We start from the raw sequence: 26,480 nt of genomic DNA on the forward strand, positions 1-26,480 counted from the left end.
GAAGAAATGGAAGCCGTGGCAGAGTCAAGGAACTTTCATGTGACTGGAACAACAGAGACTTGGTGGGGTAACTCACATGACTGGAGAGCTGTCATGGATGGGTACAAACTGTTCAGGAAGGATAGGTCGGGGAGAAAAGATGGATGAGTTGCACTGTATGTAAGGTTTCAGAGTGACAGCCGTGTTAGTCTGTATTCGCAAAAAGAAAAGGAGGACTTGTGGCACCTTAGAGACTAACCAATTTATTAGAGCATAAGCTTTCGTGAGCTACAGCTCACTTCCTCAGATGCATGGAATCATCTTCCTCATACATTCCACTGTATGTAAGGGTGCAGTATGATTGCTCAAAGCTACAATATGAAACTGGAGAAAAGCCTATTGAGTGTCTTTGGGTTAAGTTTAGAGGCAAGAGCAACAAGGGTGATGTCAAAGTGGGTGTCTGCTATAGACCACCAGGCCAGGAAGATGAGGTAGACCAGGCTCTCTTTGGACAACTAACAGAAGTTTCCAGATCACAGGCCTTGGTTCTCATGGGGGACTTCAATCACCCTGACATCTGCTGGGAGAGCAATACAGCAGTGCACAGACAATCGAGGAAGCTTTTGGAGAGTGTTGGGGACAATGTCCTGGTGCAAGCGTTGGGGCCATGATCCTCTTGACCTGCTGCTCACAAACAGGGAAGAACTGGTAGGGGAAGTAGAAGTGGATGGCAACCTGGGTAGCAGTGATCATGAGATGGTCGAGTTCAGGATCCTGACAAAAGGAAGAAAGGAGAGCAACAGAATATGGACCCTGGACTTTCAAAAAGCAGGCTGACTCCCTCAGGGAACTGATGGACAGGATCCCGTGGGAGGCTAATATGAGGGGGAAAGGAGTCCAGGAGAGCTGGCTGTATTTTAAAGAAGCCTTATTGAGGGTGCAGGAACAAACCATCCCGATGTGCAGAAAGAATAGCAAATATGGCAGACAACCAGCTTGGCTTAACAGAGAAATCTCTGGTGAGCTTAAACACAAAAAGGAAGCTTACAAGAAGTGGAAACTTGGACAGATGACTAGGGAGGAGTATAAAAATATTGCTCAAGCATGCAAGGGTGTAATCAGGAAGGCCAAGGCAAAATTAGAGTCGCAGCTAGCAAGAGATGTGAAGGGTAACAAGAAGGTTTCTACAGGTATGTTAGCAACAAGGTGGTCAGGGAAAGTGTGGAACCCTTACTGAATGGGGGAGGCAACCTAGTAACTGATGATGTGGAAAAAGCTGAAGTACTCAATGCTTTTTTTGCCTCAGTCTTCACAGACCAGGTCAGCTCCCAAACTGCTGCACTGGGCAGTATGGGGAGAGAGTAAGCAGCCCTCAGTGGTGAAAGAACAGGTTAAGGACCATTTAAAAAAGCTAGACATGCACAAGTCCATGGGTCCGGATCTAATGCATCCGAGGGTGCTGACGGAGTTGGCTGACCTGATTGCAGAGCCATTGGCCGTTATCTTTGAAAACTTGTGGTAATCGGGGGAGATCCCGGACAACTGGAAAAAGGCAAATATAGTGCCCCTCTTTAAAAAAGGGAAGAAGGAGAATCCGGGGAACTACAGACCAGTCAGCCTCACCTCAGTTCTCGGAAAAATCACAGAGCAGGTCCTCAAGCACTTGGAGGAGAGGAAGGTGATCAGGAACAGTCAACATGGATTCACCAAGGGCAAGTCATGCATGACTAACCTGACTGCCTTCTATGATGAGATAACTGGCTCTGTGAATATGGGGACATGATATATCTTTACTTTAGCAAAGCTTTTGATACAGTCTCCCAAAGTATTCTTGCCAGTAAGTAAATGTATGGATTGGATGAATGGGCTATAAGGTGGATAGAAAGCTGGCTAGATCGTTGGGGTCAACAGGTAGTGATCAACTGCTTGATGTGTAGATGGCACCCGGTATCAAGCGGGTCTGTCCCTGGGCCGGTTTTGTTCAATATCTTCATTAATGATCTGGATGATGGGATGGATTGCACCCTCAGCAAGTTCGTGGATGACACTAAGCTGCGGGGAGAGGTAGATAGGCTGGAGGGTAGGGATAGGGTCCAGAGTGACCTAGATAAATTGGAAGATTGGGCCAAAAGAAATCTGATGAGGTTCAACAAGGACAAGTGCAGAATCCTGCACTTAGGACGGATGAATCCCATGCACTGCTACAGGCTGGGGACCTACTGGCTAAGCGGCAGTTCTGCAGAAAATGACCTGGGGATTATAGTGGATGAGAAGCTGGATATGAGTCAAACAGTGTGCTCTTTTTGCCAAGAAGGCTAACGGCACATTGGGCTGATTAGTAGGAGCACTGCCAGCAGATCAAGGGATGTGATTATTTGCCTCTATTCTGCACTGGTAGGGCAACATCTGGAGTACTGTGTCCAGTTTTGGGCCCCCCCACTACAGAAAGAATGTGGACAAAGGTGGAGAGAGTTCAATGGAGGTGGAGGGCAACGGAAATGATTAGGGGACGGGGAACATGATTTATGAGAAGAGGCTGATGGAACTGGGCTCATTTAATCTGCAGAAGAGAAGAATGAGGGGAGATTTGATAGCAGCCTTCAACTGCTGAAGGGGTGTTCCAAAGAGGATGGAGCTTGGTTGTTCTCAGTGGTGGCAGTTGACAGAATAAGGAGCAATGGTCTCAAGTTGCTGTGGGGGAGGTCTAGGTTGGATATTAGGAAAAAACTATTTCACTAGGAGGGTGGTGAAGCACTGGAATGGGTTAAGTAGGGAGGTGGTGGAATCTCCATCCTTAGAGGTTTTTAAGGCCCTGATTCACAAAGCCCCGGCTGGGATGATTTAACTCGGGTTGGTCCTGCTTTGAGAAGGAGGTTGGACTAGATCAGGAGTTGGCAACTGTCAAAGTTCCTCCCCCACTCTGAACTCTAGGGTACAGATGTGGGGACCTGCATGAAAAACCTCCTAAGCTTATCTTTACCAGCTTAGGTCAAAACTTCCCCAAGGTACAAAATATTCCACCCGTTGTCCTTGGACTGGCCGCTACCACCACCAAACTAATACTGGTCACTGGGGAAGAGCTGTTTGGACGCGTCCTTCCCCCCAAAATACTTCCCAAAACCTTGCACCCCACTTCCTGGACAAGGTTTGGTAAAAAGCCTCACCAATTTGCCTAGGTGACTACAGACCCAGACCCTTGGATCTTAAGAACAATGAACAATCCTCCCAACACTTGCACCCCCCCTTTCCTGGGAAATGTTGGATAAAAAGCCTCACCAATTTGCATAGGTGACCACAGACCCAAACCCTTGGATCTGAGAACAATGAAAAAGCATTCAGTGTTTTACAAGAAGACTTTTAATAAAAAATAGAAGTAAATAGAAATAAAGAAATCCCCCCTGTAAAATCAGGATGGTAGATATCTTACAGGGTAATTAGATTCAAAAACAGAGAACCCCTCTAGGCAAAACCTTAAGTTACAAAAAAGATACACAGACAGAAATAGTTATTCTATTCAGCACAATTCTTTTCTCAGCCATTTAAAGAAATCATAATCTAACACATACCTAGCTAGATTACTTACTAAAAGTTCTAAGACTCCATTCCTGTTCTGTCCCTGGCAAGAGCAGCATACAGACAGACACAGACCCTTTGTTTCTCTCCCTCCTCCCAGCTTTTGAAAGTATCTTGTCTCCTCATTGGTCATTTTGGTCAGGTGCCAGCGAGGTTACCTTTAGCTTCTTAACCCTTTACAGGTGAGAGGAGCTTTCCCCTGGCCAGGAGGGATTTCAAAGGGGTTTACCCTTCCCTTTATATTTATGACAGCAACCTTTCAGAATTGGTGTTCCGAGTCTTCATTTATTCACCCTAATTTAAGGTTTCGCATGCCAGTAATACACTTTAACATTTTTAGAAGGTCTCTTTCTATAAAAGTCTATAATATATACCTAAACTATTTTTGCATGTAAAGTAAATAAGGTTTTTAAAATGTTTAAGAAGCTTAATTTAATATTAAAATGCAGAGCCCCCCGGAACTGTCGCCAGGACCCGGGCAGTGTGAGTGCCACTGAAAATCAGCTCCCGAGCCGCCTTTGGCATGCGTGCCATACGTTGCCATACTACCCCTGGACTAGACGACCTCCTGAGGTCTCTTCCAACCCTAATCTTCTATGATTAGTCAAATTTGATCCAGAAACCTACAGGTGGAAGGATCTGTTAAAATTTTGAGGAAACATTCTGAACGTAAATGTTAACTCAAATATGTTATAGAATATCTTCCTCCTTCGGGAGCTGGTTGAAAAATGGGAAGTTTGTTTTGATTCTTTTAAAATCAGAATTCAGAAAAATTTGACAAGCTCTGGAGCAGATTGAGAAACAGGCTGAATTTTTTGAGAAAATGCTTGCAAAAACATTATCCCAATCTTCTCATTTAAATTTCAAGTTTCAATGAAAAGTTTTGCTTAAAAACAAATTCAGAAAGTGTCAATCAGTTCTGCTTTCTTAATTTCAATCAGCAATTCTAAAACAAGGTGCAGAAGTTTAGCAGGCCCCAAATAGACGGGAATGGCTTGTACCATCATTTCACCAGGCTACAAATCTAAGGTCCAGGTTTGGCGAGTGGAAATTCAGCAGGATACGTCAGAGTATGTCAGATGAGATAAAAATGCAGCTGAATGATGTTGGGGTGGTAACAGTGAAGGGGAGAAAAAAACGATAATTTCTATTGGAAGAGTGCAAAATAAGAGGACAGGACTGGGACACCATCAGGGAAGGTGAAAATATTGGGTTCACAATAAGTATTGGATAGAAAAAGGATAGAATCATTTGTAGTGTCATGGCAGAAGGAGGTGGGTAGCTGGAATAGCGTGTGGAGGAAACACAGCCATAAGTGATGATGAGGGGAATGGCAATAGATAAGAGTAAGGTTATGCTGGAACAGAATGCAGCTACTTTCTTTTCCTATAGTGGTACAGTACTCTGGCCATTCCTTTTTGTGAGGACAGAAAGCCAAGCAGCCAGAGTTATCAGGCTGGGAGAGCTTCTTCTAATGCTACCAGGCCCTGCAGTGTTTGCTTAGCTTGCCAAATCAGCTTTTTCTTCTGCTCCAATGCTCTGCATGTGTGTTTCTGTCCTCAGATCATGACAATTGAAAGATCAGAAAGAGTACTAGGGTGGTACTCTGTCTGGTTAGTAAAACAGGGGGTGAGAAGGAAAAAGAGACAGAAGTACTGACACACGCAGCAAGACTATGTTCAAGCAACACTTTTGTTACTGATGTGCCTTGCTAAAGTGGCTCAGTGTATACAGCATCTCCCATCGGTACTGTCCAGAAATACCTCTTTCCTTTTACTGCAAGAGGCACTATACCCAGCCTCAACAACTTAACTGTGGCAGGTATGTGCACCACTAGGAAACAGAATAAGTAGAAAGAGTCATGGACCGTGAAACAAGCCATTCTCTGTGCTGCTGGGAGGGCTCCAGGCAGGGGCTCCAAGCAGTAAGTCCCAGTTGGGCTGGGGAGGGACAGGAATTGTTCTTCTCCTGCATGGCTGCTCGGGGGGGGTGGGGGTGGGCAGGGAGGGCGGAAGAGACCAGACCCACCTGCGGGTACCTTTTGGATTGGGACCCCCACGGTTACAGCACGTGAAATTTCAGATGTAAGCATCTGAAAACCTGAAGTTGACCAATTTTAAAACCCTCTGGCCATGAAATTAATCAAAATGGACTATGAATTTGATAGGGCCCTAGTGATGCAACAATAGGAGGAGAACACACAGACAAGTATTGAGGACACAGAGACAAGAAAAAGCTAAGGACAGAGATACTGAAAATTGCAAGAAATAAGAAAAAATAGGAAAGAGGCAGAAAACTCTCTTGCTGCCTCAACATAGTCTACATCAGATGAAGAGCCAGGAGGCATCTCCCTACTAGGGCTTCCTGGATCCCTTATTAAATGCCTAAGCAGACTCCAGTTTATAATTAAAAAACAACCCCCTCCGAAAACAAAAAACCCACCTTCATGTGGGTCTACAGCTCCTGCACAATCTCAACTACACCACTGACAATCTTAGAATCAGTATACTCCTGTCCTGTTCCTTCTTTATCATAACTAAGGGTGGGAGAAGCCCATTTTCTCACTGAATGAGCAGACTCTCGAAGTATAAGCCAATGATGATTGTGGGCAGACTTCTACACAAACTGAGATTTTCCTGCTTATAGCCAGAGGAGCTATGAATAGTTCTTCACATGTATTTTGATAGTGAACCTACCTGAAAGTCCTGATCATCTATTCCAAATCTCTCTCTCAGATTGCGGAATACCATTGGACAATATTCCTTAAATTTGAAATGACTTGGCATGTTTTCTCTGAAATAGAATGAAAAACAGTGAAAATCACATGCATGTTCAATTAAATAACTCAGGACAATAACATCTTAAAAACTTTTGTACAAAATAGAGACAAAGCAGACTTAGAGTCCATCTACTCCAATCTTTATCAGGTCAGGATTGACCCCAAACTATTTTCTCTCTTTTATAAACATACACATAGGGGTTGGTAATCAGCTATATAAGAACTGGATGAAGTCCATACATACTAAATTTTGACAAGTCTTCACATCTAGACTCAAAAAACAGTGAAATAATTTTCCCTTTGCCCTACTAATGCTCTGAAAGAGAAACCTTAAATTGGATTATACAAGGGTTCAACGATGACACCAAAAAACTCCAAAAAACATCAAAGCTTTTATAAAACATGGACTCCTTTAATGATGGATTAGTTTTAAAATCCTATAATTAACCTCGCTGTTATACTCAGAAACAGTAATGGCTACGTCTTCTATTTGAACTTTGCCACAGATTAGAAAGTACAAAATAATGGAATCATTCCATTTTCTAGAATATTTTAACCTTCATTTTATCTTTATAAAAGTGCACGTTATTGTTTTGTACCTGAAACACTACGACTAATGTACATTGCTGAAAATAAATGCCTGAAGTCATTATTTTGCTAAATCATTCTAATATATGATAAACTATGGAATTAGTTGGAAATTTAACATAATGGGGTAATACTGTCAACATTTTATATGATTTCATATCAGAGATTATGAAAAGGTGTACATTCCTTATTTGGCTTTGAAATACTCCTTATCCCACTGTTTATTCTGATTTATAACTTTTTTTTGTTTAAGATATCAAAAATAACTGTACGAAGATGTATGCATTTAAAATACCTAAACAAAAATTTCCATCATAAACAGAACAATCATTTTCTATGTAAAAGATATTCATGGGTAATAATATACCATATGGCCAAAGAGTACTACCCAGTAGGCCCTGCTGTTGCTTTTTAGAATGTAACAGATGGTTATGTTTATCACAGGATTAACTTAATCAGAAAAACTACTCCTATTCATTGAAAAATACCAGAGAGTTGACAAAATTTTGTAAAATATCACTGCCAGAAGCTTTATCCCCCTCTACAAAGGGTTGTTACTTGCACTTACTTGTTGAAAAGGTGATTGTCCACTTTTATCTTTGAATATGCTTTGAAATCATCTGGCATCAACATAATAGGGATTTGAACATGGCTCAGTTCATTGATCTAGAGGAGAGGAAAAAAAACATTTAACAATTTAGCTTTGCTGACACTTTACAAATACCCTCTACACGTGACTTAAAGGCAAAGATGGTATGTTTAGTTTGTTTTAAAACTTGTTAAATTCAGGGGAACAAATCCTAAAGCAATTTCAATTTTTCTGGATGAAAAATGCAATGACATTTTAAAGTTAGTAGCCCAGTTTTATCAGTAAATGTGGCACAGTTACTTTGAATTATTGTTAGAATGACCGATGTCATCAGTTGCCACTTCAGTAATTTTTTTAAAATGTTGCTTTGGTCAGGGGGCTGGCTATGATGGAGAAAGTAGGAAAAGCATTCCTAATCTATATTGTAGTAAGTGCCAAGAACCTCCAAAGTACTCTTGGAAAGTACTTCTCAGGAATGTTAATCAGGATGTGAAATCAGAGTAGAAATTGTGTTTTACCCTGAAAATGCTGCTCCTGTTTATTGGACAGAGTTACTTTTCTACTCCAGATCATGTGTCAAAATTTTGCCACATTTCATACACTAATTACTACTTGCCCTTACAGCCTATGAACCAGAGTCTCTTCCCTCTCCTCTCGGTCGGTATGTGCTTGAGTCCTACTACTGCAACTGTACTGAAAATAGATGCCTTGATTTAAACATTTCTTCTTACACATCTTCTCACACTCCACCTTTTAAACACCTCAGAGTAAGTATTATTTGCAATGATTTTAAGGACTAACAGATTAATGGGAATTGCATTCAAACCATTGTCTGATGGGTGCAGTACTATCACCACCATAGTGGATGAGGAGTTGAAAGAGCTAAGAACACAGATAATTAGATGGCAATAATATTGATTTGAGCTGAGGGCATGGCCTAGCGATAGCACATCAAGCTGCCATGGAGGTAACTTGGCCCTGTGCTTCTGGGTTAACAGAGTCTGGAAATGCCATGGAGGCAACGTGCTCAGCTATGGACCTGAAGAAAAGTAGGACAGAGAAGTGCTTTGAGTAGCTTCCTGAAGTCATCTTCAGTCATATCAGGAGTGACAGAGATTGAATAGGTACCATACTAAAAAGTGACCCCTTAAGTTCTAAGGGTATCCAGGGATCCGGAAAGTCTTTAAAAAACAAAACAAAAAAAACCCACTTGTATTTAGAATTTGCTTTTGTTTCAACGATAATGGTTACTTATAGGGCAGCTATAAAATGTAATTCAATGAAAGCCCTTGTTACAATGAAGAATTGTATCTGGCTGATGAATCTTGCCCATATGCTCAGGGTTTAGCTATTCGCCATATTTGGGGTCGGGAAGGAATTTTCCTCCAGGGCAGATTGGAAGAGGCCCTGGAGATTTTACCCCTTCCTCTGTAGCATGGGGTACGGGTCACTTGCTGGAGGATTCTCTGCTCCTTGAAGTCTTTAAACCACAATTTGAGGACTTCAATAGCACAGACATAGATGAGAGGTTTTTTGCAGGAGTGGTGGGTGAAATTCTGTGGCCTGCATTGTGCAGGAGGTCAGACTAGATGATCATAATGGTCCCTTCTGACCTAAATATCTATGAATCTATGAATTTCATGGTAATGTATCACATTAAATGAGTGTAATATAATAATGATTACAATTAGGTCCCAGTTTAATTCCTGTATTAAATCTGTATTGGCAGATTCATTAACAATTAACAATTCTACCAGATTTTATTGTCAGATTTCAGAGGAGCAACCTACTGATGGTAGTAATAATAATTCCAAGTAAAAATAAAATGTGTAATATTTTTCACATAAAATCATAGTAATAACGGAACCAGACATATTACCAATGAATAATATCACTAATGATCTCATTTACATTTCTTGCACTTTTTAACTGAGAAGACATTTGGTTTTTATGAGGTATAATGTGTCTTACTGATACGTCTTTTTTTGTCGAAAGCTGTGGTAGAAGGGAAAAGTGCAGAGAAACTAGGGACAGATAAGATACTTTTTGATACTAGCCAAACAGATTTAAAAGAGCAACTGCTTAGAAGAACATTGTCAGGTTAAAAGTGTTAGAAACAAAACAAAAAACAATGCATTTCTTTGCCCATGTTCCATTTATTATTAAAACATAGAATTTTAATTTTTATATATATTTCATTTAGGCTCCTATCCTGCACAGGACATATGCAATATATGTAACTTAGGCCTTGATTAACATGAGGGCAAATACTTGAATCTGCATGGAGCCTCACTAACTTGGGGTAAATTGGAGAATTAGGGCTTTACTTTTTGCACTGCCTATCTGGACAACAAAAATCAATTAGGTTCTAGTTAATTTCAAGTTCTTGTTCATACACAATGCTGCTATGTCTGGGATGCAAACACTGAGGAAGAATGTTTGGGTTATCCTGTTTCCACCGGAATTTTATTTCTTAAATTAATAGAAACATTTACTCGCCTTAATTTTGGAATACTGTAAGCTTGTTTTAATAAAGCCTAAATTCTGGGCAAACCTGACTTGACAGTATCCCTTTAAACTATGGAATGTTTTAGGATATTTAAAATTTCAAAAATGACCACTTACGTCACACCTTTAAGTTCATTACTAATATTTATGTTAAAAAAATAAATGCAATTGTTTTCATACGCCACAAAGAAACTTCACAGGTACTTCACCTCTTTTGCAAACACACACATTTTTGTTGTTGTATTTATTAATCTCTTAAATTTTCCAGCACAGGACTTGAACCACAGTTTAACAAACACAATAATTAGCACTGGTTGCTCTCAGTGGACTACAGCAAGTTTTAACTTGGTAACAGTGGAAAAACAATTTCAATCTCTAATGACTGCTCGGCATAAACTACTACCTGAAAATGGGCTATTTTTGTTTAGGAATCAAGTGCTCAATCCTTTCAAACCATTAGTGAAAAATCCATGAGAAAGACCACCAAATACCCAGGAAGTATTTTTAGTCATGGCTCTTGCAGGGTTCTGGATCCTGGTCCTGAAATTGATTTGCACTGGCAGATCTTTGTGCTCATGCAGAGAACCCAGTGAGCTTCAGTGAGGTTTTAAACATGGGAAAGCTTCCCTCTATGCAGAGCCAAATGCAGAGTGAGAGCTTTAGTTTGCCCACCAGGGAAGAGTCCTGCACTGGCAAGGATATGGGGTAGAGATGACCTAATATGTAGGATTCTAATTTCCTGAAGTTTCATTGTAAATATTACACAGACAGAGAGGTACAGGAAGGTTTCACTGAGTCAGAGTAGTGGTTTGTGAGTGGTTTGAAAAATCTACTTACCATGAACTTTCAGAGAAACTGATCTTTCTCTCGAAATAAAAATTAAGACTGTAGCCCTTACAAATGTGAAGTGAGTGTAAACCAATGCAATGCTGCCTTCCTAAATCTGCAGCCAGACAGCTCCACTGCCATCTCTGCTGCTTACAACTTTCCCCAGTGACAGCAGGGCTCCTCAAAGTTTCATTGCAGTTACTCAGATTCTTACAGGGAGCAGTGAAATTGATAAGAATCAATCAATTTTACTTCAGTGCTGTTTTGGAAAGCTCTGAGCAACTACAGACAGAGGCACTGGAGTTATTTAACAGGGCCCAAAAGCAAAGTCTTAGGGGATTGGCAAAGTGGTGCACCGTTCTGCATATATCACAGTATCCAAGCAGTTCTAGGAAGAATGCTCCTTCCTCCCAGAAGTCCAAGCAGCCTTAGAATCCCTGGATTAGTAGGTGTTTGATAATTTTTTCAAGACCTACTTGTAAAAGCATCTACAGAACCTAATAAATCACTGACACATTCTCATTAAATACAATGAACAGTAAAAGCAGCAAGAACTGTTCACTGAGCACTCACTACCATCTAAAATATGCAGTCTTTGGTTGATTGCACTGTACTTCATAAATTCATACTGGAACAACCTGCACTGATGATTCAGTAATGATATAGGACCATATTTAACCATCATACAAAAAGCTGGATGATATAAGAGAGAAGCATATAGATATCTTATAGTATAACAGTTTGTTATAACAGATAAACATGGATATTTAGATTTTCTTGCATAAAATTACCTACTCTTTTAGGTAGCTTTAATTATATTTAAAAGTGTCCTGTGCTTTCAAGTAGCAGACAGGCACTCTACACATCAAATTCTGGCTGCTTCCTGGAATGAAGGAGAACAGATCTTCAAGTAGGCACAACCACATGTTGCCAAAGCAACACCAATGTGTGTCTGTATTCTGGTCACAAGCAATCTCAACCACACACAATTTTTCTTGATACTTGTGTGTTTTAAGTATTAAAATAAAAACTACTAATTATGTTTAATTCACACATCTTAAAAAGGTAACCCATTTAATATAAATTAAATTTATTCAGCAAATTTAGGATTTTATATGCATTAATATCTGAACACCAGATTTTCTTAAATCTGTTTACTGTTGTAATTTGCTGAAAAATTTCTATGGCTATAGATTGTCCATGAGCAGTATGGTGTGATAATTTAATAACTGAAGTTCAAGCTGTGTTGCTTAGTTTTAATTGGACCCATAGTCATGTGCTATCATTTTTGTTCCCTGATTGAATAAATGTAACTAAGAATCAGATGTATGGTGGAAATATTTGTATTTACATATCCAAAATTTGCTTTCTCCAGAATTCACATAAAATTCACTGTTTTCCACAAACATTCCTTCCAGCAAGCTCTTTTGCTAGAGTATGAAGAATACATCAGAAAGGAAAGGAGTACTTGTGGCACCTTAGAGACTAACAAATTTATTTGAACGTAAGCTTTCATGAGCTACAGCTCACTTCATCGGATGCATGCAGTGGAAAATACAGTAGGGGGATTTTATATACACAGAGAACATGAAACAATGGGTGTTACCATACATACTGTAACAAGAGTGATCAGGTAAGATGAGCTATTACCAGCAGGAGAGAAAAAACCTTTTGTAGTGCTAATCACAAAAGCTTATGCTAAAATAAATTTGTTAGTCTCTAAGGTGCCACAAGTACTCCTTTTCTTTTTGCGGATACAGACTAACACAGCTGCTACTCTGAAACCTGACATCAGAAAGAGGCATGAATGCATCCTAATGGGATTTAACTTTTCGTTCGAGAAAAAACAGATTGTTTTAAGGTATTCACTCAGTCTTAGACTATATGACAGTCAGTTCTCAATCTTTGTCTCTTCTAGAACAAAAAAGTACCACATAAAACTGAATGTGACCTTTAATGCCTCAGCTGAGGAATGACACCTCCTAGCAGTACAGACCATCAATTAACTTAAACCTTTCAAACACAAGGTCTAATTCTTCAGACACTGCTACAAAAACCTTCTAGCTCCAGCATGGTGTTCATGCATACCCATGCTTGGAATATATATAGGGACTGTCACTCAAAGAAGGTTGACTTCATATGCTAATATTTTCTGTAGGCTAGTTTTAACCTGACTAGTTTTGCAGCTCTTTGCAACAAAGAAAGGGATACCAGGTCATCATCTCACTGTGGAAACTGTAACCATACAGATAAAGCAGCTTTAGATACAAGAGGGGGGGAGCAAGGGTCAAAGGAAAAGGACCTAGGGGTGACAGCGGACGAGAAGCTGGATATGAGTCAGCAGTGTGCCCTTGTTGCCAAGAAGGCCAATGGCATTTTGGGATGTATAAGTAGGGGCATAGCGAGCAGATCGAGGGACGTGATAGTTCCCCTCTATTCGACATTGGTGAGGCCTCATCTGGAGTACTGTGTCCAGTTTTGGGCCCCACACTTCAAGAAGGATGTGGATAAATTGGAGAGAGTCCAGCGAAGGGCAACAAAAATGATTAGGGGACTGGAACACATGAGTTATGAGGAGAGGCTGAGGGAGCTGGGATTGTTTAGCCTGCAGAAGAGAAGAATGAGGGGGGATTTGATAGCTGCTTTCAACTACCTGAAAGGGGGTTCCAAAGAGGATGGCTCTAGACTGTTCTCAATGGTAGCAGATGACAGAACGAGGAGTAATGGTCTCAAGTTGCAGTGGGGGAGGTTTAGATTGGATATTAGGAAAAACTTTTTCACTAAGAGGGTGGTGAAACACTGGAATGCGTTACCTAGGGAGGTGGTAGAATCTCCTTCCTTAGAGGTTTTTAAGGTCAGGCTTGACAAAGCCCTGGCTGGGATGATTTAACTGGGAATTGGTCCTGCTTTGAGCAGGGGGTTGGACTAGATGACCTTCTGGGGTCCCTTCCAACCCTGATATTCTATGATTCTATGAAAGGGCCTGATTCTCCACTTCATTACCCCTGTTTTATGCTGATGTAATTCACTTCAGAGGCCAAAATAAAACCAGTGCTATGGAATGGAGAATCAGGCCAGGTCTACACCAGAAATGTTTTGCTGGTATAACTTTGTCCGTATACTGTACCAGCAAAACATTCCTAGCATGGATGTTGTTGTACGAGCAAAACTGCACTTTTACTGGTATAGCTTATTCCACCACCACCAGCCCCCACCCTGTGAAACAAGCTACACTAGCAAAAGAACAGTTTTGCTAGTATAACTGCATCTACTCTCTGGGCTTTTACTGGCAGAGCTTCAGGGATTACATGTCATCATATCCCTGACCAACAGAGCGATCCTGGCAGAAAGCTGTGGTGTAGTGTAGCCTAGCCTCAGGCTCATATGAACACATAATCATCATATCTCAAACATTAACACTGTAATTTTTAGTCTTATGTCACAATGAGGGCTGTTAACTTTTTCACTTACTACCAATAAGTAAATAAAACAAGTCATCTTTTAAAGAGTAAGCCACATATCAGATATTTTATACCTTTTAAGTGTTTTAAACCAATGACAAATCTGTGCTTTGGGATAACATTCATTCTCATGCTCTTTGTTTTAAGGCCTCCTCTGACACAGAACTTAAAGTACATAATATTTATATGAAATCTGACAAAGTATTTTGTGCATGCCTCCACACAGAAGTTAAGCATACATGCCTCTCAGAATAGCGCTTATACCAATGCTGCTTGTTCACAAGAGTAAAGAAAAGTTATTGATTTAAATTCCATTAGAGAAAGGGAGGAGGGAAAACAAAACAAAATTGTTAATAAATGGAATGTCATTTTCAAGGTTAAGAGTGTAACACCAACAGCTATAAATGAAAACTGCATTACAACAGCTATAACTCAAAAGTTTAAAAAAATAGTTGGAACTGTTTTATTGGCAAAAGTCATGAAATAAAACTGCTGAAACATTCATTTTCTTCTTAGCTGTTGCTCTTGAGTGCAATGAAGTCTATAATGATTTCCCACAATAGCTGATTAATATGCACCAAGTATAAGGCTTCATGCATGGAGAAAAATAAAGAAGTGATTCCTGTTTGCAAAGGACTCGAAACCAAGTATATTAATTTAATTACAATTAGTCAAGAGAATTATCACTTACAGCATAAATGAAATAAAATTATACCCATTTGCAGTGAAATGGGAAAGGTACTTTCAGTGCAATCTCTGGTACCAGCCCCTCTCTCTCAAAATTAAGCACATGTCCGGACTTTTTTTTTTAGTCACATAAGGGTGGATTTGTCATCTTTCAATTCATGATTTAAAATAGGACACTATTAACCTACTCAGTAACAAAGAGGTACTTTCTTTAGGGAAAATAAGTCCACATTTGTTATATGTCAGTAATAGTTTGTAAAAGAAAAACTCTACAGCAGGGGTCCCCAACACGGTGCCTGCAGGCACCATGGCGCCCGTCGGGGCATTTTGTGTGCCCGCAGGACACCTCCCCGCCGCCATCTCCCGGCAGCATTTCGGTGGCGACACTTCTTGCCGCCTTTTGGTGGCGGCATTTCGGTGGCAGGGTGTGAAGTGTGCTATTGCCACAAGAAAGGTTGGGAACCACAGGCCTACAGGAATCCTCTGACCTGGAATTTGAAACAGTGAAAAAGTTTGGAAAGGGAGCTGAGGACATTTTGTGCTGTAAACCCGAAATATAGAGAAAGACAAATCATAATGCTGAACATCTCAACAGTAAGTCTCACCTGAAATTAAAAGAAAGTCAAGGAAAGGTACCAGGTTTGTAAAACAGTTTGGGAAGAAAGAGACAAAAGCAGCAGCTGTGGATTTTCCATTTTCTGTGTTTTGAAGAGATTCCAAATAATGTTGTCTGTGGTTCGAACTTATCAGCTCTGCTTCATGTGTATGTACATCAGATGCATATTCCATATATTGCTCATCTTTTGCACGTAGCCATTGACTATGCAATCAAAACTGATGCATTGTGTGATCAACACATTTGTGCTACATTTTCCAGTAATATATAAATATGAAAACAAGCAAAAAAAAAAAAAAGCTCGCCTTTAAGTCTGATGGCAACAATGTGAGCCTAAGTAATCTACATGTGCTCCCTTGTGTTGTGCCATCATTCTGGTTTTCCTGGATCCAGGCAGCAAGATTCATTCCTGGCCATTGGGACAGCATAACAGACTTTCTCTTTAAAGAAGATGATGCAGTACCTCAAAGAAGACAATGAAACTAAAATGGATGATAGAGGACAATGGAAACCAGTGAGAACGGTAATGCAAGTTATCTTTTCTGTGTGTATTTTTTGGAAAAATCTATGGGGTTCATTTGCAATTAGAAACAAATCTACCTCAGACATCAAAATAATATGCTGCTTTACTGCAATTTACAAGTTGCTGCTTATGTACATGGTACCTTAAAAGAAGTGAAACCTCAAGTCAGAGGGCTCCAAAAGGCAACTCCTTTCATCTGCAATGCATGCTTTCACACCAGAATTTCAAAGCAAACTATACCCCACAATATATTTGATGGACGCTATGGATCAGGATCTCTTTTTGCCAACTGTAAAGCGTTTGATCCATTTGTCAAGCTCCAATGTCACACAATTTTAGCAACTATGAAAATATGCTGTGTATTTTCCCATGAAAGACAGAAGAGTTCAAGAACGATTCTGATTAATACATGGCATGTGAAGTACCCTGTAATGACAGTGTACTAGTACTTTAATATTGGAGAAGTAAAAAAAAAAAAATTAAAAAAAAATCATTGCCTGTCATGTGCACTGCGGAATTTTGTGCATTTGGAGTATCAGTAACTTCAGAGTCTGCGGAAAGATTATTCAGTCTGTTCAGACAGCCAAGTGCTGCAATGCGTCTCCTAAGACCAACTTGGGAAGCTAAATGTTTTGTACTACAATAAGTACATGAGTTCAAAATTGGACAGTCCTCTCAATTTCCCGCAACTGTGAAAACTCAATAGATAAAAACAGGAAAAAATGTTTAAATCTCATAATTTCATGCAACCAAGAAAATTAAAAGATTTAAAAAAAATGCTTAATGTAAAATACGTATCTGCCAAAATGACCATTTAAAAAAAAAACCCACCACCAGCACCACCTAATTCTGCCAAACCAAAGTATAAACATATGCACTACAACCTTGAGTTTCTGAACTTTAGCTATCCAGAACACTCTATGATCTGGAGCAGTCCTGCAGCAAAGGTTGTCTATTAATTACTAACACTATAAATTAATCACAGTTAACTAAAGCAATTAACTCAGAACAAATTAACTTGATTTAAAAAATTAATCCCGAATAATGGCAGTTTTAATTTCACTTAAACAATAGAACAGATCAGGGATTCTCAAACTTCACTGCACCGTGACCCCTTTCTGACAATAAAAATTACTACACGACCCCAGGAGGGGGGACTGAAGCCTGAGCCCCACTGCCCCTGGTGCAGAGGGCCTCCCCCCCTCCCAAGCCCAAAGGCTTCAGAGTGGCACTGTCAATCTAAAGTACCAAAATTTGCCTCTCTTAAAAAGATAAATGCTTGAGTGTGCCTTTTACATACAGCATATATATGCAGTACAACCTTGCTTAGGTAAATACCTTGGGAGATGAACTAAGGGAACGTTTCCTGGGCCACTTGTCACTATTGTGCAGATATATTATTTTTTATTACAAATATTTCCTCTGTAAAAAAGATAAAAGTCAAAGCATGAAGAGGGATACGAATGTTTAGCATTTCTGGCACGTAAATATCTTCGGCCCTGGGCAATGGGGATCAGGTTTTGGCTTCAGCCCTGGGCCACAGCAAATATAAGTCAGCTTTGGCGACCCCATTAAAACAGGGTCATGACCCACTTTGGGGTTCCGCCCCACAGTTTGAGAACCCCTGGAATATATAAACAGAATAGCATTTTTCAATTCACCTCATACAAGTACTGTAGTGAAATCTCTATTGTGAAAGTGCAACTTACGACTGTGGAATTTTTTTTTAAATAATTGCACTCAAAAACAAAACTAAAACTTTAGCGCCTACAAGTCCACTCAGTCCTACTTCTTGTTCAGCCAGTCACTGATACAAACAAGTTTGTTTACATTTACGGGCAATAATGCTGCCCGCTTCTTATTTATGTCACTTGAAAGTGAGAACAAGAGTTTGCATAGCACTGTTAAAGCCAGTGTTGCAAGATATTTACGTGCCAGATATGCTAAACATTCGTATCCCTCTTCATGCTTTGACTTGTAGATTGCACTTTTATCTTTTTTACAGAGGAAATATTTGTAATAAAAATAATATAAAGTAAGCTCTACACTTTGTATTCTGCGTTGTAATTGAAATCAACATATTTGAAAATGTAGAAAAACATCCCAAAGTATTCATAATAAATTTAAATTGGTATTCTATCAATGTTTAATAGTACGATTAAAACTGTGATTAATTGTGATCAATATTTTTAATCTCGCAATTAATCACAATTAAATTTAATGGTTTGACAGCCCTATTATTACATTAGGTAAATAAATATCTGCACAATAGCAACAAGTGGCCCAGAAAACGTTCCCTTAGTTCATCCCCCATGGTATTTACCTAAGCAAGGTTGTACTGCATAAACACTGTATGTAAAAGGCACACTCAAGCATTTATCTTTTTAAGAAAGGCAAATTTTGGCACTTTAGATTGACAGTGCCACTCTAAATAGATGGCTCAGTTTGAAAAAATATCAGACTTCCAGTCTCCACAGACCTACAGTTCAGAAGCAGGGAGAGGGGTGCTTGCAGGCAAAATTTGTGTTTGCAACTCATTTTGCTCCTGCAGGTTTAGGAATGAATTCACTCTGCCAGGAAAATAGAGGTTGCAGTTAATTGCAAATAAGGGAATAATAAAAGCCTACTGGACATTGAATAAATAGTAAGGCTTAGCTGGTAATGGTTCTGAAATTAGCACACAGGTTTTCCCAAAAAGCCATCTTACGCTGTGACATTTTAAAATAAGCTTAACTAATTTTATATGATTTCAAATCAAGCAATGAATATACTCAAGTTGTTAGGCATTATTAATGGCCCTTATTTAATTCAGATACATTCCCCCTAAATACTAGATTACCAGTGCAATGCCTAATTAAGCATTAGGTTTCATTCTGTCAGAATACAAGCAGCAATAAATTACTTGTATGCAAAGCAGACAGACATCTAAGCTGCATACAATAAAAGCAGTTGACTGCAGATATTGCATATTTAGCTGGAGTGGACAGAGAACAATTAGTCTGTTCTCTAACAGTCCAGTGTGTATCTTCTTTTTACACTGCAGCAAGGAGCTTGCATAACATGTAACAGAAGTTGTGGCTGGCTAGAAACTTTGAAGAGGAAAGGACCCAAGTCCACTAATGTCTGTGTGTCCATCCCAGTGAAATCACAAAATCACCAAGTGATCCCTAATGGGTGCTTCTGGTGCAAGTTATCTTTCCATTTAAATTCCATTCATTTGTATATGCAATACATTAAATATCTGATATCTCATCTTTGATAAGAATGTAAGTATTAACAATCACAAAACATTTCTGCCTTCCTTTCAAATGACATGTCCTTTTTCACATCAACCTCCCAGGGCTGAAGCTAGAATGGTACTGGATGTTTTGTGCTAAATGCTGCACAAAGTCACAATTACAGCCCTTAGTGGTTTCAACAAACTAAACCTAGGTTGCTGTTCTCTTGGCAGATGCAGATGGCTGCGGTTGTACAAGTTGCACTTTATTTCCAGATCTTTGTGAATGGGTAGACATTTCTCTACTATCTGACTACCTGGGCCTAGCAAGGTACAAGTGAACTGATTTGTTTATTATAAGAGGGGTAGCCGTGTTAGTCTGGATCTGTAAAAGCGGTAAAGAGTCCTGTGGCATCTTACAGACTAACAGACTTATCGGAGCACAAGCTTTTGTGGATGAATACCCACTTAGATGCATGTAGTGGAAATTTCCAGAGGCAGGTATAAATATGCAAGCAAGAAACAGGCTATGGATAACAAGCTTAGTTCAATACAGGAGGATGAGGCCCTTTTTCTAGCAGTCGAGGTGTGAACACCAAGGGAGGAGAAACTGCTTTTGTAGTTGGCTAGCCATTCATAGTCTTTGTTTGAACCTGAGCTGAGAGAAAGACACGCATGGTCTTTTTTGTTCTTTGTATTTTAAACAAAATTTATGTATTTAAATAGAGTGACCATATTTCCCTATGCTGAATATGGGACAGCTGGTAAAATTACTTATATTCAAGTGTGTTCACTGGCAACAATCAGAACTATGCAGTACAAATGTTCAAATTAATATCAAGTTGACTGAGCCTCCGTTAAAAAGAAATACTGTGTAGTTGGATTATTTTTATTTGCCTTCTCATCCTTAAGGTTTTAGGGTTCACAGAGTGAGGGGTGAAATACACATCCCTATCTTCTCACCCCCCCCCCACTCCTGTACACCTCTCTCACACCAGGGTTTGACCAATCAACCAATCCTCCCTGCCCAGCACTCTACGCCCTCCATGCCTGGCTGAGCCCCTGGGCTGGACCTGTCTTCCCGAGGCAACACATGGAGGGGAGGCACGCAGGGTCACTTGCCCCCCCCCCCCCCCCCACGATTTCTGCCAGGGTTCACACCAGAATGTGGCCAGCATCAGCCTTTTGGCACTGTTCTGGAGAGAAGCGACGGGAGCTGCTTCAAGTGGGGGGAGGGGGGGGCAAGAAATGGATGTCCTGGCCCATGTCTTTGCAGAGCTCATCTCTTCTTCTTCCCCCCTGCCCCTGTGGCTGGAAGCAGCTTGTCCCTTCTTGCCTGTACAGTGTTGAAAGGCAACTAACACCTCCAGGCTGCTGCTGGCCACTGACATAACCCAGATGCCTCCTGTCTCCCCTTCACCCCCACCCCGGCTACAGTGTGGGCAGAAAGGAGTTAAGCCCTAAAGACACACTGTGCACCAGGGCCTAGGGAACCTGACTCTGGGGGCTTCAGCTAACTGGCCAGAGAGGTGGCTCAGGAGGGGAGGGTGCCTTGGGGATGGAGCAGCCCCAAACTCCCTGGGGGCAGGACCTAGGGCAGGGAGGTGCGGGGTGAAGAGGATGCTAAGCCCCTGACCAGGGGTCTGCTGTGGAGCCTCAGGTTCGGGGCATGAACAGGCTGGAAATCACTTCCCCTCATCCCCACTCCAGAGCTTAGCTGAGGGGCAGAGGGGCTTCCCTGTGCCAGCGTTGTGCAGGGCTTTGGCACACACAGGTCCCAGTACCTCATGGTTTTCCCGGGGCACCTGCCCAGCCAGAGATGGGAGGGGAGGGGAGGGGAGGGGAGGGAGGGAAGAAAGGAGCCTGCCGGCTAGGTAGCTGATGAGCTGAGTGCTCTAACCAGGGATTGGTTCTCCACACAGTGCTGGAAGCAGGACGAGCCCCACCAGTGGGGATATGGAGAAGCAGCAGGGATGGAGGGCGGGGGGGGGGGAAGGAAAGCAGGGAGAGGACAGTGAGAGGGGGAGCATGTGAAGGGCTAATGGGTGGACAACAGAGGTGACATGTAACTGGCCACTGCCTGGCGCCTGCCCGCACTCACCAGCCACTGCAGCGCTCAGCCAGTGCTGGCCAGAAACGGGACCAGAAACGGGGGCAGGGCCCTGCTGGCCGAGAGCCAGCACACAGAGGGGGCTGAGCTGACAGACCAGCAGGGGGAGCGGCCGGCCCTGCATGCTGCATCTTCACCCCACCACCAGCTTTGAACACCCACCCCCACTGTCAGCCACTGGACCCCCGCCCCACCCCCCCCGCTGGTGGGAGGGCAGCTGGTAAGCAGGGATCCAGCCAGCAGCAGGACCCACCAATACTGGGAGGAGAGAGAGAGAAAATACAGGACAATTTGCCAGTTTTTAAGAAAAAGTCAGGACACCTGCAAGAGGGCTTAAATATGGGACTGTCCCTTTAAAAATTGGACATTTGATCACCCTATATTTAAACATATTTTAAACACTGGGGCTCATTGAGTTTGGGCTAGAAGGTGGGAGAGACGCAGAGAAGAGACTCCAGAAAAGTAGTGTGTCCTGGTCTAAATATAGGACTGAACAGCAGGAATCCCTAAATTCTGACACAGACATTAACACCAATTTTCCCCTGTGGCTTTGTGCAAATCATTTACTCTATCTCAGTTTTCTCTTCCGAAGAATGGGACAGAAATAGTTACCTGCCATTTGGTGTGCTATGAGGATTACTGTTTGAACAGAACTTTGAAGATGAAAAATACAGCCATGAAGAGCAGCTCTGTGTAAGCTCGAGTGCTTGTCTCTCTCACCAACAGAAATTCGTCCAATAAGATAGTTCCTCACCCAACTTGTCTTTTAAGATGAAAAATACTTAGTAGCAGCATTTTTAAGGTGGTCCAACAGTTTGACCTATTGTCCTTGATAAATCTCTCTTTGAAAGGCACAAAATACAGACACACAGGAAGAGACAAAACAGGCCTGATCTGCAACTGAATAATCCTTATTCAAGCAGCTCATTGACTTCCATAGTGTTAAAGGACGATTACGCCCGAAGAGAGAGAGCGTTTGTGGAAATTCATTATTTGAAGAGTGAAACTGAGAGGAAGTTTCATTATAAATGGGTCTAATAAGTCCTATTTGTTCAGCTGATGTGTGCCATTCTTCCAGAGCCTTCTTGGCAAGTCTGGAAACTAGGAAGGTCTGACCAAATAGTAAAAAGAAAAGGAGTACTTGTGGCACCTTAGAGACTAACAAATTTATTTGAGCATAAGCTTTCGTGAGCTACAGCTCACTTCATCGGATGCATGCCGTGGAAAATACAGAAGATATTTTTATACACACAGACTATGAAAAAATAGGTGTTTATCGCTACAAAAGGTTCTCTCTTCCCCCCACCCCACTCTCCTGCTGGTAATAGCTTATCTAAAGTGATCACTCTCCTTACAATGTGTATGATAATCAAGGAGGGCCATTTCCAGCACAAATCCAGGTTTCTGTATTTTCCACAGTATGCATCCGATGAAGTGAGCTGTAGCTCATGAAAGCTTATGCTCAAATAAATTGGCTAGTCTCTAAGGTGCCACAAGTACTCCTTTTCTTTTTGTGAATACAGACTAACACAGCTGTTACTCTGAAACCTGACCAAATAGTAGTTACACTTGGGTGACAACATTTTCGCATGTTAATCATTGCTAATATTCTACTACTATCTTGTACAGTTAGTAAATTCTAGTCCTGTTTTGCTGTGGTTATCAGCTTGTCTTAAAACATAATGGATCTTGCTGGGACAAGGCAGGCCGCTGAGTAGTCTCATTCCCAAATATGGTACAAGCCACAGTATTGCTACTGGGACAGTGTATGTCTCCTATTAAAATACAAAGTGAAAGTGAGGTAATTATTTTGAAACCTTTGCAGTCTCACCTCAAGGGCTTGGAAAAGGTGAAAGAGGTCAGCAGATAATCAATTTTTGTGGAAAACATTTGTTTGTCACAGACCAACACAGTCATTTTGTAAATATCATTTGACAGTTTAAGACGCACTCAAAAGCATTTTTGCAAGAAAAGGTTCTGTTACTCAGTAGGAAAACCATGAGCTACAAAAATATAAAATAAAGTGTATTATGCTGAAATATGAGACATTCACAATTGCTAGGAGTCAAATATGCTGATCTTTGACGGTCCCGTCCCCCCGCAAAGCACAAAGTAAAAATAACTATTCACACTTTTGTCAGAAACTACAGAATACAGTAGGAGTTAAAATTCCATAAGAGACAGTTCTGCTGAATAAATAATTCCCTAAATCAGCCTCTAAATTAACACCTACTATTTGACTCTGAGGAAAATATAATGTATTTAATTTTAACTGATATTTTGGGATCTATTTTCATTTAAATGTACGGAGAAAAAACCTTACTTACCTAACAATTTAATATGCTTTGAAGTTTTACCTGTCTGCTAATGCCCACCAGTAACCATAGTTTTAGCCTTATTTTCAGGGCATACCTGTCAGTGGACTGGATTACTCAGCTTCATCAAAAGCCACCAATGCTAGAAAAGTTGATCTGGTGAAGCCAAGGATTACTGAAACTATATGAATATAGAAAGGCATACATTTCACAGAATGCTAGGTCCTCGACATCTTAAACCTTGTTTTATATTGCATCAAATATTTTTACATATTTAGGTATTCTGACTGAAGCATCAATAGAAGGTGACTTATTTTTGAAGGAAAAAAATGTGCTACTTTTTAATTCTTGGGATTGGACCCTGAACTACTGTACAAAATAATCAAATAAAACACCTAATAAAAGATCTATTCATTCATGCTAAGAAACAGATGTTCTCATTAAAGAATTTTTAGTTGTCGTTTTCAGCAGTATGAACGTAATGAAGCATCTCAGAGGTGAAAGAAGTTCATAGTTCATAGATCCATTATGGAAAACAGGATACGGTGACATAAATGGGAGAGAAGGAAAGTGTTCAGAAGAGAATTAGTTGTAACAAATACTGGTTCCTTGTTGTCTTATATACATCCAACTTATTTACAGATTTGTCCCAATCTATTTATTGAAGAGACTGCTTTTTACATCATGTGGTCAGATGTATACATATTAAGACATGGAGCTAAAGAGACTATTTGGGTATTTATCAAAACTTGCTAATATAACCATCTTTAAATTAAGACTATCCAGACCCAAAAACATCCAACTGAACATTTTATAATTTGGCAATCGTTACTTTTTCATGTAATTTTAAGCTGACGTTCTCTTTCAAGAAAGTTTACAGAGCAAACTATATCAAAATCAAGTCACACCAAACCCTAATGTTAAGAAATGAAATCCAAAAAACCTTTAAGGAATCAAAACACAGGATATTTCCATATTCTAGAAAATCCAGTGCATCTGCTGTACGTAGACAAGTGTAATGCCACATTTTTGCTAATGTAGTTAGTTTTAAAAAAAACCTTCTGTGCATCAGCATGTACCTTTCATTTTAGTGCAAAAATTTACACCTTGTATGTGCCAAATACTCTTAGCTTTTACACAAGTCTACAAAATAGAAACTGAGAAACCCAGATTAAATGTCACCATGCTCTGATACTCTAGAAAAGCTAGAACAGAAACGACATGCATAAATTATACTAATGTCAATGAGGGAATCTGTTCAATAACAAGGATAAATACGTCTGTTAGTCTATAAGGTGCCACCGGACTTTTTGCCGCTTTTCCAATGAATGAAGATTGCATCTCAAGTTTCTCTCATACCTGAATATGCAAAGGTGTTTACAAAGTGCCAAGTGGCTTTTGAAAGCCAAACAATGTCCTTCACAAACAATCTCAGTCTGAAGGAGAAATCGCAAATAGCCAAATCATTGTGGTTTTGGATGAATGGCAATACACACAACAAACATGAGCTCATCTGTTTTTCTAATTTAGCATTTAGAAAGAAAACAGAACATGGAATATAGTTCAAACAACTTAGCACCATTTTCAAGTTATACTCCAATGAACACCCCACAAAACTGAGAAAACAGTATTACTTTTGGAGCAGAAATAGCTGAACACACAAATTTTCCTTACTGTGGTTTGCATAACAACAAGAAGTTGCATCACTACTATATCTTTCACAACAGCTGATATCTTCATCCTCCATTTGAAACACTTTGCATTATTATTTACACTTGTCAGAAGTGATTATCAATAGCAAATCCAACTTCATTTTTTAAATTACTTTAAAGAAACAAGCTCCTATAGGTTAAAAGGATGTGCTCTAGTTTACCAGTTTTGCCTTGAAAACTTCACAAGAGAACATCTAAAAAGGAGAGGATGTAAAAGGCACCATGATGATAATGCAAATATTCACCTTTGCAAAAAGGAAAAGGCACCCAGTTTAAGAAATACCATATTGCACCAGGTCAGACAGTAGTGAGAACCTCTAAAAAGGTCTCAATTCTTCTCTCAAAATACAGAAATATCTTGCTACTTTCCTAGATATTCTACTGTAGATTCTACAAAAAAAAAAAAAATCAGTCCAACAGACACATGAACACAATACCAAGGTACAATCACATAAAAAGAGCCGGTGATATGCCAACTACATTCTATAGAGCACTCAGGGGCTGCTCAAGCTTATGCACTGAACCTGTTCTGAGTGCACGTCAGCCTTGATCTGTACCTTGATAGCTCATTCTTCATTCATTCTAAGCAGACTGTTATATAGTGCTTCTCTACCTTTTTTTTTTTTTTTTTTGGAATGGTGACAACTGCCAACCAGAAACTTAAGATTAAACAACCCATACAGTCAAAGAATTCAAGATCTGAACTGATAATACATTAGATTCACTACACTGCCAGTTCACATCCATAAAGCTTTTTTTTTAAAAAAAATATTTCCCCTAAATCACTGTTATCTGGCTATTCTGATCACTAGTGCTCATCTAATAATGTTTATTGCACACAGACTTAACTGGCAGGTTTGTAACCCCAATTCTGCCATACAATGTATTTATACAATATATCCTGGGTCTCTAAATACTTGAAATGTAATGATAAGCTCAAAAGGTGTGTAAGCATATTGAATAAAAAACAAACATTAACAAGTCAGGAAAACAAG

General features: G+C 40.2%; 1 protein-coding gene across 2 annotated transcripts in view; it reads right to left on the reverse strand.

The window, feature by feature from the left end:
• PIP4K2A (phosphatidylinositol-5-phosphate 4-kinase type 2 alpha) overlaps positions 1-26,480 on the reverse strand; it is a 201,297-nt gene that overhangs the window by 92,368 nt on the left and 82,449 nt on the right. For both annotated transcript variants that reach the window (XM_073334225.2, XM_073334226.1), the window contains 2 exons: positions 7,488-7,585; positions 6,249-6,345 (listed from right to left, as the gene is read on the reverse strand). In XM_073334225.2, the coding sequence (XP_073190326.1) occupies positions 6,249-6,345; positions 7,488-7,585 (195 nt within the window). The remainder of the gene's footprint in view (positions 1-6,248; positions 6,346-7,487; positions 7,586-26,480) is intronic.

This window comes from Lepidochelys kempii, chromosome 2 (assembly GCF_965140285.1).
Source record: "Lepidochelys kempii isolate rLepKem1 chromosome 2, rLepKem1.hap1, whole genome shotgun sequence".
Taxonomy (NCBI): domain Eukaryota; kingdom Metazoa; phylum Chordata; order Testudines; family Cheloniidae; genus Lepidochelys; species Lepidochelys kempii.